This window comes from Leucopleurus acutus (assembly GCF_964270905.1).
Source record: "Leucopleurus acutus genome assembly, chromosome: 1".
Lineage (NCBI taxonomy): Eukaryota > Metazoa > Chordata > Mammalia > Artiodactyla > Delphinidae > Leucopleurus > Leucopleurus acutus.
Genome location: NC_139142.1, coordinates 85,316,926 through 85,329,086, shown reverse-complemented (window position 1 = coordinate 85,329,086; position 12,161 = coordinate 85,316,926). Strand labels below are relative to the sequence as shown.

The 12,161-nt window shown below is 37.9% G+C and overlaps 1 protein-coding gene across 1 annotated transcript in view; it reads right to left on the bottom strand.

The window, feature by feature from the left end:
- The window catches only part of STARD9 (StAR related lipid transfer domain containing 9), a gene marked incomplete at both ends in the record, with an annotated part of 126,013 nt that overhangs the window by 44,832 nt on the left and 69,020 nt on the right, over positions 1-12,161 (bottom strand). Inside the window, 3 exons of the mRNA XM_082834581.1 lie at positions 959-1,026; positions 3,701-3,773; positions 5,204-5,273. Coding sequence (XP_082690707.1) covers positions 959-1,026; positions 3,701-3,773; positions 5,204-5,273 — 211 coding nt within the window. The remainder of the gene's footprint in view (positions 1-958; positions 1,027-3,700; positions 3,774-5,203; positions 5,274-12,161) is intronic.

Below are 12,161 nucleotides of genomic sequence, written 5' to 3'. Positions count from 1 at the left end.
TAAATCCCTTAGAATTCAGTTCCAGAAAAAATGTTACCATCATGTAACAAACTGGCATCCTTCTGCTTCTCAGGCAATAAAAAGCAAACAATTCATTACATTTGGCTGCCAGAGCATTTTGAGTTAATACTTATTCACAGTAATGATACCAACATAGTTTTTTGGTATATACAATTCCCCTTTTGTTTTAATTTCACATATTAATGGCTTTATGCTGTGTCATTAATGGTTTCAAATTCCTTATTTAAGTAAATGTGAAATATTAGAAATTCACACTTCCAGTTGGCTGATACAATTTCTTCCAGAAAGCACTTAAGCTTTTAAGGGAGTGGTGTACCATTATTAATTATTTAGCAGTTTTAAAATAAGAAAATATGCCTTATTTCATGTTACACTTTTTTCTGACCACATTATTCCTGAGAGTTTCTTCTTTCTGGATATGTAAATGAGTACAATTCATGTTTCCTTCTAATACTTAAAAGGCAGTATCTTCTCCCCAATGCCACAGTATTTTTTAAACCCTTTTTTTTTTTTTTTTTGAGAAATGTGTAGAGCTGCATAAAATCAATATTAGGTCAAAGGAAAAAAGCACGCTAACTCAGTCCTCTCTACTTAGAGCACTGGTTTTCAATCTTGGCTATACACTGCTGGCACTCCCTCTGACTCCACTAATAATCTGATTTATTTGATCTGAGGTGCAACCTAGGCATTGGGAGCTCTAAAAGGTCCAGGTGATTTTAATGGGCAGCTAAGATTGAGAACCCCTAACATAAAATTTTTTAGCCCTCGGAAAACTACAGTTTCTTAACCTAGCATTCAAACAATTTGTTTCTTTTGTAGTTTTCTCAGGATGACTGAAATGTGTAAAAGGTGGGGAAAAGTTTATTCCCCGTAAAATGAGCAAGAACAAGGTCACTGTCAAGGGAGTAATTCCACTTGGCTTTGAGATCCTAATTACCTGCCTGCTAGGTCCACAAGGTTGATCTTGCTAGAGATTTCAGAGGGGAGGTGGTTCTCCAGGATTGCCTAAAGGGAGAAAAGATATTTAAAGCTTGTCACTTGGAACAATATGTTGTTTTTTTCCCATGACACCCTCCTAACCAAGGTGATATTCGGATTTTTAGCCAACTCACTCAAGAAATCTGTATTCTAATGTGTTCTGAACCAGATGAGCTCTCAATATCTGACAATCAGTAAGCCCTGAGTCCTGCCATCATTAAAAATGTGAGCAAAACTTCCATAGGGTAGGTGGGCAACCCCCCACAAAGTCTCCCTAGCACGGTTTACCGGGTAAATGCTCAACTCTTCTCCAGGAGGCTCTGACCCATCAGTAGAGATCCATAGTAGGTTTGGAGGAGCGGATGATGGGGCTTTGTCTCTTGTTAACCAGAGTCACAGCCTGTTAACTTGCTGGGCAGGACTCTGCCTCTCTCTGTTCTATCCAGGGGCATCCAGCCCTCAAGAGCAAAACCACCTTTCCTTTTTTTAAAAAAATTCAATATGGGGTTTTTGTTGTTGTTGCTTAATTTTAATGTTGTGCATCCATCACTAAAATCCAGTTTTAAAATATTTCCAATAACTCCCCAAATTCCGAGTCTGTTTGCAATCAATCTCCATTGCCATCTCCAGCCCCGGGTCACCACTCAATTTTCAATCTCTATAAATTTGTCTTCTCAGGATATTTCACACAGATGAGTCATACAATGTCTGGCTTCTTTCACCGTGCATAATTATTTTGAGATTCATCCAGGTTGAGGCATGTGTCAAAAGTTCAATTTTATTGCTGAGTAGTATTCCAGTGTATAAATGTACCATGGCTTATCTATTCACCTCTTGATGGACATTTGGGTTGTTTCCAGCTTTGAGCAATTACAAATAAAGCTGCTATGAATATTTGTGTACAAGTCTTTGTGTGGACATATGATTTCTTTTCTCTTAGGAAAATACCTAGCACAATGGCTGAATCATATGGTAGGTATATGTTTAATTTTTAAAGAAACTATTAAATTCTTTTTCAAAGTTGTTGTACCAGTAGTATAGTGTATGAGAACTCCAGCTCCTACAATCTTGCCAATATTTAGTATAATAATTTTTTAATTTTAGCTATTTTAAAAGGTGAGTAGTGATAGTTCATTTGGTGTTAACTTGCATTCCTCTAAATAATTAATGATGTTTGCATCTTTTCAAGTGCTTAATTGCCATCTGTATATTTTCTCTAGTTAAGTATCAGTTCAAAATTTCTAACCATTTTTTTGAGTTGTTTTATTATTGAGTTTAGAGAGTTCTGTATATATTCTGGGTACAAGTCTTTTATCTGACATATGTTTTACAAATAAATTCTCCCTGTGGCTTTTCTTTTTATTCTCTTAATAGTGTCTTTTGAAGAGCAGAAGTTTTAAATTTTGACCAATTCCAAATTTCAATTTGTTCTTTTGTTCAATTTGTGTTTTTAGTGCCATATCTAAAAAAACTTTGCCTAATCCAAGGTCACAAATGTTCTCCCATGTTATTTTCTATGAGTTTAATTGTTTTAGGTTTCACATTAGTGCCTACGATCCAGTATGAGTTAATTTTTGAATAAAGTGTACACTAAAGACTTTCAACAAATTTGGCAATTGTTTTTGGCCATTATTTTTCAATTTTTTCTTATGCCTATTTTCTCTTCTTTCTTTCTGGGATTCCCATTACACTTATGTTGACACACCTGATGTCCCACAGGTCTGTGCAGCTCTGTTCATTTCCCTTCAGTTACTCTTCTTCAAATTGGATGATTTCTATTTGTTTATCTTCAACTTCACTAATTCTTCTGCCATCTCAAATCAGCACTTGAGTCCCATTAGTGATTTTTTCATTTCTGTTATTGTACATTTCCAGAATTCCCCCTTTTAAAATAATTTCTATCATTTTATTGAAATTCCCTAGAGTCATTATCATCATGTTTTCCTTTAATTCTTTAAAACATGGTTCCTTCAGCTCTTGGAACGTATTTATATTAGTTGCTTGGAAGTCTTTGTATGCTGAATCCAACATGTGGAGCCCTTACAGTCAGTTTCTTTTTTTTTTTTTAATTTATTTATTTATTTTTGGCTGCTTTGGGTCTTTGCTGCTGCACGCGGGCTTTCTCTAGTTGTAGTGAGCAGGGACTACTCCTCATTGTGGTGCGCAGGCTTCTCATTGCAGTGGCTTCTCTTGTTGCGGAGCACGGGCGCTAGGCAGGCGGGCTTCAGTAGTTGTGGCTCACGGACTCTAGAGTGCAGGCTCAGTAGTGTGGCACATGGGCTTAGTTGTTCCGTGGCATGTAGGATCTTCCCAGACCAGGGCTCGAACCCATGTCCCCTGCATTAGCAGGAGGCTTCTTAACCACTGAGCCACACCAGGGAAGTCCCTACTTTTTAATTTTAATGTTTATTTTCATTTTAAATGCCCAGACTGATCATATAGATATTAAAGTACTTTGAAATGTTAAAAGTAAAATGTAGGTCAAAGATATTTTGATTAGTCTTTATGAAATGCCTCTACACTTTCTGAGTGTGTAGCTTAGTAGACTGTGTGTAGGTCCTACTTATAATGTTAGGTCATATCAGAGGACCTATAAAGGGAAAGGTAGGAAGAAAGAAAAAGAAATAGGAAGGAAGACAGGAAATCAGTCAAAAGGGACAATGAAAGGAAGAAATCTAAGCAAATATAAGTGGTAACCAACCTGCGTATAGTAGATAGTGAAGATGGCATGGGATCTGCTGCTGGCCTCATGAACATGCGTTGCTGCTGTGATTCTGTGTATATAAGGGAAGAAAATTAGGACAAGGATTGTTTATGCATGTTGATCTTTAAGGATCCAAGGGGAACACAAGAGATGTTAGTGCTGAGGTTCACAAGTGAGGATCATGAAACACACGTTATTTAGTCTGTTATTGTTAGGAGAGTGGCCCCAAGAGGGCAGAAGCAGTGCTCTAGGTCCTGATATCTGAGAATAAAAGCGAGTGTAGCTTCATATTAAACCACAATTAGAACTTTTTTTAAGCAATAGAAGTTAAAACTCAGAGTTGAAAGCGTGATACTAAAGAGTCATCAACCTGTAAGAATATCCCTAAAACAGACCCATTTAAATAAGACAAATGGACGTAGAGAGCTTGCTGGAGAAGAAGGCTCAAAGACAGAGAAAGTAAGTCATGATTAAACACAGAATATTAACCTTATAGTGCCAGAAAGGGCTAAAATGAGATCTTGAATTACATGAACATCATGCTTAAGCCAGGTAGAATTCATAGGCTCCCTGAAAGATTCATTCCAATCTTGACCCTTAAAGTCAAAAGAGTCTTCCCTTCATCTAAATCTAAGTCAATCTTGCCTCAGTTTAAGACCAACTCATTGACTTCTGTTCTCAGAGGAGTTACAGAATTGAAGAAAAGAGTCAAAACCTAGAGGCTGATTTATTCAAGGATAAGAAGGACAAGGTAAGGCCTGACACTTAAAGATCAAGGAGCTCAGGATACCCTGAAGACATGAAGCAAGTGCCTCCAGAACAGTTCCACGAAAGCCAAGGAACAGAATGTTAAATTTAAATTTCTTCCTTTATGTTCAGTGAGCTCAGACGTGTTATTAATAGGGTACGCAGAAGACTCTAAATTCCCCTAATTTTTTTTTCAGGTAAAAAAGGCTATTTTGGGGGTGTAAAATAACATTCTGGGTATTTCATAGTAACTAAAAATAGAGTATTATCACAATTTACAACAGGTTTCAGGAGAGTCAATAGTATTTCATAGCAGATTCAAAACAGTCCTTTTTTGAGTAACCTTTACAGTATGCAAAACTAGAAGAAAAATGGTTTTCTGAAACATTTTAAACTATATATAAACTATATTAAAGTATATCACCTCTATCAAGGAGAGGACAGTGCAAGCAAGAATCTGTTCTTTGATGAAAAACAGCAGAAGTCGTGTATTATAAGACAAAGCATAGAGTAATACTCTGGGCTTACTGCCTAATATTATTATACCCAAAACAAACTCCAGCTTCACCACTAGTGAGAAGAGCACTAGATCTCAGCCACTGCCCCCTACACTGGGTACACTTCTGTTCTGAGAAAGGCCTGCTGATTGTGGATGTGGGGAGCTGCAGAGAGAGTACACACTGTGAAGGGGGATGAGAACACAGGAAATAAGAATGAGACTGAACGAATGACAAGGACAAACAAACCTGTTACCTGTTTGCTATTCCCTCCTCCAAGAGCTGAATTACTTGCTTATAGCTGGTAACTACGTGTTGAGATAAACCTATCCAATTTGCAAGGAGGAAAAAAGAAATTAAAAATTTTTGGCAAAGTTTAACCTTTTCCTGTAGGTAATTAAATTTATCATCCTATTTCATATCAGTTGACAGACAAGAATGAGGGAACAACTTAATTCAGATAATAAATTAAATCAACAAATATTTATTGGAAGCCTACTGTCAGGCATTGTGACAGTCTCTCTGGGAACATAGGTCTCTGCCCACACAGACATTATAGTCTAGAATTCATGTAGCGGTTATGCTAACAACAATGAAAAGAATAGCAATAACAATTCCTTACAATTTTGCTATATAGGTTATAAGAAAAGTTCTCATAAATTACCTCCTTTGGCCCTCACAAAATTCCTGAGGCAGACAAGGGCTACGTGCCCCACAAAATGGCGGACTCGGTTTGACATACAAACCATACAGTACACATGTCCTTATCCTCCCACAGTTTACAATCATGAGAAGTTTTATGATACAAGATAATATGGCCAAGTGCCACAGGACTAGAAAGATAATAAATGCTGAGGAGATCAGAGGAGTGGTCAGGGAAAGCTCCATGGGGGAAGTGAGACTTGAATTTAGCCACTGTAGAATGGGCAGGCTTTAGATAGGTAAAGAGAGCTTAAGGGCATGAAAGTAAATCTTTATGGCTGGTTACCCACCAAGTCAAAAAAGGCCTTCACAACTGTGCTAGAGAATCTCTGTATTAGAGATTCAGGAACCAAAGTAAATTTATGGGCTGATGAGCTGAATACACTTACACTAAAAATTAGCAAAGTAACTTGAACACTGACTGGATTTTTTTTTTTTTTTTTTGCGGTACGCGGGCCTCTAACTGTTGTGGCCTCTCCTGTTGTGGAGCACAGGCTCCGGACGCGCAGGCTCAGCAGCCATGGCTCACGGGCCCAGCCGCTCCGTGTCATGTGGGATCTTCCCAGACTGGGGCACGAACCCACGTCCCCTGCATCGGCAGGCGGACTCTTAACCACTGCACCACCAGGGAAGCCCTGGATTTTTTATATTAAGGAATTATTACTATTATTTAGATGTGATAATAGTTTTGGGTAGGAGTTTTTAAAAAGACATACCTTACCTTTTAGGGCTACATACTAAAATATTTAGATGAATTGATGTGACATCTGGAATTTGCCTCAGAATAATATAGAATGTGGACAGGAATGTGGACAGGGCAGAATTTGCAAAGGGTTATTGGGTTATGGGTTACTGTGAAATGGGGGTACATTATACTAGTCTATTTTTGTTCAAAATGTTCAAAATTCTCTATAATAAAAAGAATTTTAAAAATTTAACCAAGGATAGGGACTTTCCTGGTGGTTCAGTGGGTAAGACTCTGTGCGGGTTTGATCCTTGGTCAGGGAACTAGATCCCACATGCATGCCGCAACCAAGAGTTCATATGCCACAACTAAGAAGTCTGCATGTCACAACTAAGAAGTCCACATGCTGCAACTAAAAGACCCTGCATGCCTCAACAAAGATCCTGTGTGCTGCAACTAAGACCCGGCGCAGCCAAAAAAATAAAAATAAAAAAATAACCAAGGATAGAGACCTTCTGCTTTCTGTAATGGCAAATTACATAATATAAACCAACCCTTCTGCTAAAGACTATTAGAGACAGCTGGACAAAATATAAAAGATATCAGTGTGAAGGCACAGAGGGATGATGAGACAGTGAAAAATTTCCAGGCTATATACTGGGGGAGGATGGAAGTCCACAGAGATAAGGCCAGCATTTGGGGACACTTCTCCTCTGAGAGCATTTGCCAAACCTTGAGGAGAAGTGGCTGACAGCAGTTCTCTTGACAAACTCACAGGTCTAGGGAGACACAGACTGCAGTCCACAGCCCACCTGGAGTGGGCCCTATGGCACACCACATCTTTGGGTTGGAAGCCCAAAGGGTTAAAACACAGGAATAAGGTTGAATTAGAAGTAAATAGCCTCTGAAGGGATTACAGCTCAGCTTTGAACATTCTCAGTCCTTAAATTGGACTGATGTGATTCTGAATCACTAATGTGTGCAGGAACCTGGCACAAATAAATAAAAGTCTTCTGTACTGGCAGATATCACTGTTCTAGACCTACAAATGACTTCTATAAGCAATTTAGCAAATACTGTCTGGCACAAAATTATAACAAACCAGACACATAAGTAGACCTGACAACATAAATGAAAACCAGCAAAAATAATAGGGAATAGAAAGAGACCTAAGAAAGATCCAGATATTGGAGTTACAGTAACTTTAAAGTAACTGTGCTTACTATTTTCAAGGGGCTAAAGACAAGATTATAAAATCTCAGAGAAAATTGGAAACTATAATAAAAAGATCAAATGTAGATTTGGGAAGTAAGAACTACTGTAAGTGAAAAAAACAACTCATCTAAGTTTCTCATCTAAGTATCTAAGTTTAACAGCAGGTTAGACATAGCTTAAAAAACAATTAGTGAGGGCTTCCCTGGTGGTGAAGTGGTTAAGAACCTGCCTGCCAACGCAGGGGACACAGGTTCAAGCCCTGGTCCGGGAAGATCCCACATGCCGTGGAGCAACTAAGCCCATGTGCCACAACTACTGAGCCTGCGCTCTAGAGCCCGCGAGCCAGAACTACTGAGCCCACGTGCCACAACTACTGAAGCCCTCACACTTAGAGCCCGTGCTCCACAACAAGAGAAGCCACTGCAACAAGAAGCCCGCAGACTGCAACCAAGAGTAGCACCCGCTCGCTGCAACTAGAGAAAGCCCATGCGCAGCAACGAAGACCCAATGCAGCCAAAACTAAATAAATAAAATAAATAAATTTATAAAAAAGTAAAAAAAACAATTAGTGAACAGGAACATGTGTCAGAAACATACAACCAAAATAAAGCACAGAGAGCCAAAAGATACAAAGCATTATATAAGAGAGGGTAAGAATCATAAAGTATATGTAACACACCTGTAATTGGAGCTCCAAAAGGAGAGAGTGGGGTAAAAGCAATGTTAGAAGTAATGGCTTAGAAATGTCTGCAAAAAAAGATATAAAACCACAGATTCAGGAAGCCTGACACAATAAAAAAAAAAAAATCTATCCCTCGCCACTTCATGCTAAACCTTTAAAAGACAAAGACAAAGAGAAAAACCTTAAAAGAATTACTAAAATAACATCTCAACAGAAACAACGGAAGGCAGAAGTCAGTGGAATAATTTTTAATTGCTGAAAGAAAATAACCACCAACTTAAAATTCTATACTTAGTGAACTTCTCCTTTAAGAATAAAGAAGAAATAAAGTTATTTTCAATCAACTGAAAACCAAGAGAATTTGTAAACAGCAGACCCACACTAGAGGAAATACTAAAGATTATTTTTTAGCTGAAGGAAAATACCAGACAGAAGGTAGGAGATTTAAAAAAAAGTTTAGACCACAATATTAGACTTTGATAAGTCAATGACCCATGCTGTAATCTCTACAATGACTACTAAAATAATAATAAGACAATGTGTAAACAGTAAAAGAGGAGAAATATGGGATAATTTTAAAAATTAACCAACTCAAAAATCATGAAAGTAGAGAAAAAGGAACATAAAACAATGTAAAGAGAAAACACAATGTAACAGAATTAAACCCAAATAAAATTAGTAATTATATTAAAAATAAACAGACCAAAATATGCTTGAAGTATGCTCAAATTACAAGACCAAAATTGTGATGCTAGATAAAACAAAGCAAAAGCCAAATATTTTATTTAAAAAAAAAAACACATCTAAAACATATGGATATAGAAAGGGAGAAAGTATAAAAAAGATTAAAATGCCAACACTAACCAAAAGAAAGCTACAGTAGTTATAGTAATTCCTGACAAAGTAGAGTAGACTTCACGGCAAAGCATTATTAGAGATAAAGAGGGATCCTTCAAAACGACAGAAGCATTCATCAAGAGGATTTAATAATTCTAATTTTGTATGCACATAATAATAGTCTCAAAATATATAAAACAAAAATTGCTGGGATTAAAAGGAGAAAAAGACATTCATAGTCATAACAGGAAATTTTAACTAGCCTTCCTTATTATCTCATAAAACAAGCAAAAAAAAATCAATAGGGTTATAGAAGGTTTAAGCAATGCAAATAACAAACTTGACAAATAGTATTATATAAATGCTATACCCAGTTACTGCATAATTACTTTTAAGAACACATGGAAAATTTACAAAACTTAGCCATAGGCTAGGCCACAAACCAAATTGTTATACATATATATTTTTTTAATGAAATCATATAGAGTGTTCATTGAATGCCGTTCTATTAAAATAGATACCTATAATAAAATAGAACTATAAAATCTCCAAATATTTGAAAATTAAGAAATGCAATTCTAAATAACCCATGGCTCAAAAAAGAAATCATTATGAAAATTACATACAATTTTAAACTAAATAATGATAAAAATACTACACATTAAAATGTGTGCAGTGCAGCTAAAGTTATATTTACAGAAAAATTCATAGCTGTAAATAAATATATTAGGAAAGAAAAAAGGATGAAAATCGACAAGCTAAGCATCTACTTACAAAGGTTAAAAAATCAGCAAATTAGACTCAAGGAAAGGATGAATAAAATAACAAAAATATGAACAGAAATTAATAAATACAAAATAAACTTACAGTGGAGGGAAGCCACAAAACCAAAAGTTGATTTTTTGAAAAGACAAATAAAATTAATAAGTCCTTAAATTTAACAAGAAAAAAGAGACAAGGGATAGATAACCAGTTAGGAATGAAAAAAGAGATCCTACATTTAAAGAGTCATCTTACACATAAAGCGTAAGAGGATATTACTCTTAATGCAGATACATGTCTTACATTTAGAGGAAGTGGATTTTTTAGAAAAATACAATTTACCAAAAATTGGTACAATAAAAAATAGAATATTTGAAAGAAATCAAATCTATAATCTTAAACCTTCTCATCAAAAAATCCTCCAGACTCAGAAGGCTTTGCCAGCAAATTCCACCAAATATTTAAGGAGGAATAACCCCAATCTTACAAGAAGTCTTTCAGAAAATAGAAAGAGGCAGCATCTCTCAACTCATTTTAGGAAACAAACATAACCTTTATACTTAACCCTGATGAAGGAAAATGGAGAATCAGAGAAGGATAAAGAAGAGAAGAGGAGGAGGAAGAAAAACAGGACAAGGAAGATGATGATTAGAGGAGAATTTCACTCTTGAACATACATGCAACAACTCCCAACAAAACACTGGAAATACAAATTCCGCAGTATGTACAAAGGAAAATATATCACAGGTAACTTGGGTCTATGCTAGGAATGCAAGACTGCTATAGCATTCAAAAATCAGTGTAATTCACCTTATTAACAGGACAAAGGACACAAATCATACAATATAGACAAGCATATATAAAGCAAATATTAAAAAAAATTCAGGGACTACCCTGGTGGTCCAGTGGTTAAGAATCCGCCTTCCAGTGCAGGGGATGGGGGTTCAATCCCTGGTCAGGGAACTAAGATCCCACATGCCGCAGGGCAACTAAGTCTGCGTGCTGCAACTACTGAGCCCACGTGCCACAGCTAGAGAGCCTGCATGCTGCAACTACAGAACCCACATGCCACAGCTACAGAGCCCACGTGCTCTGGAGCTTACGCGCTGCAACTACTGAGCCCGCGGACGCTCTGGAGCCCACGTGCCACAACTAGAGAGAAGCCCGTGCACCACAACAAAGAGCCCGGCTGCTGCAACGGAAGATCCTGCATGCCACAACTAAGACCTGACGCAGCCTAAATAAATAAATAAATAAGTATTTTTAAAAAATTCAATGGCTGTTTATGTTTTTAAAAAATTCCTAGAACCCCTTCCATTTCCCTTTCGTGAACAATTTAGTCCTAAAGTCCTTACGTGGAGCAGAGCAAGGCAGGCAACCACGTCAGGGTGAAGAGCCTGAGAAGAATAAGGAGGGCGTCCCCACAGAGGGAAGGCCTGGCGTGAGAGTGGGATGAGGAGGGGAGGACACGGGTGGCAGCCCAGCACAGAAAGTCAGAGCCTGATGGGCTGAGCAGAGCGTCCCCACAGAGGCAGCCCAGTGCAGGGCATGGGAGCCCGGGGAAGGTGAGCAGGCTACCCATGTGTGGGGGCAGCCTGCCGTGAGAAGTCAGAGGCCCAACAAGGAGAGAAAGGCAACCCCACAGAGGGACTGGCAGCGGAACAAGATTTCTAAGTTGGCGTGAGGAGGTGGCCCAGCAAAAGAATACCAAGACCAAGAGGGGTATGGAAGGTACCTGCACAGTGAGGGGTGGGGACAGGCAGCCCTGCACGGAGCGCTGGAATGCAGGCACGGTGAGCATGGCTTCCTGTGGTGAGAGGCACAGCCAGGTGAGGCGGGCATCCACATAAGAGAGAGGACAGCAATGACGAGACTAATTACACATGGGGGTGGAGGGACCGATCAAAGAAGCATTTCCACCTTTGGATAAAGGAATTACAAATCTGGAAAGGGAGAAATCCAGAATGAACCCTGCTGTGTTGAACTGCAGTTGGAAGTACTGGTGTGAACATATATTAGCTCCGTCCACTCAGAAGGACTAGGAGTTGCAGCATCTCAAAAGCAATGAGCATACCTAGAACTTAGATCTTGGCTTCCAAAAACTTTTCTCCAATAAAAAGGACCAGATTACATATAGAATAGATAAACAACAAGGTCCTACTGTCTAGCACAGGGAACTATATTCAATATCCTGAGACAAACCAAAATGGAAAAGAATATTAAAAAAAGAATGTATATATATGTATAGCTGAAGCACTTTGCTGTACAGCAGAAATTAACACAACATTGTAAATCAACTATACTACAAATAAAAAAAAAAAAAGAAGAAGA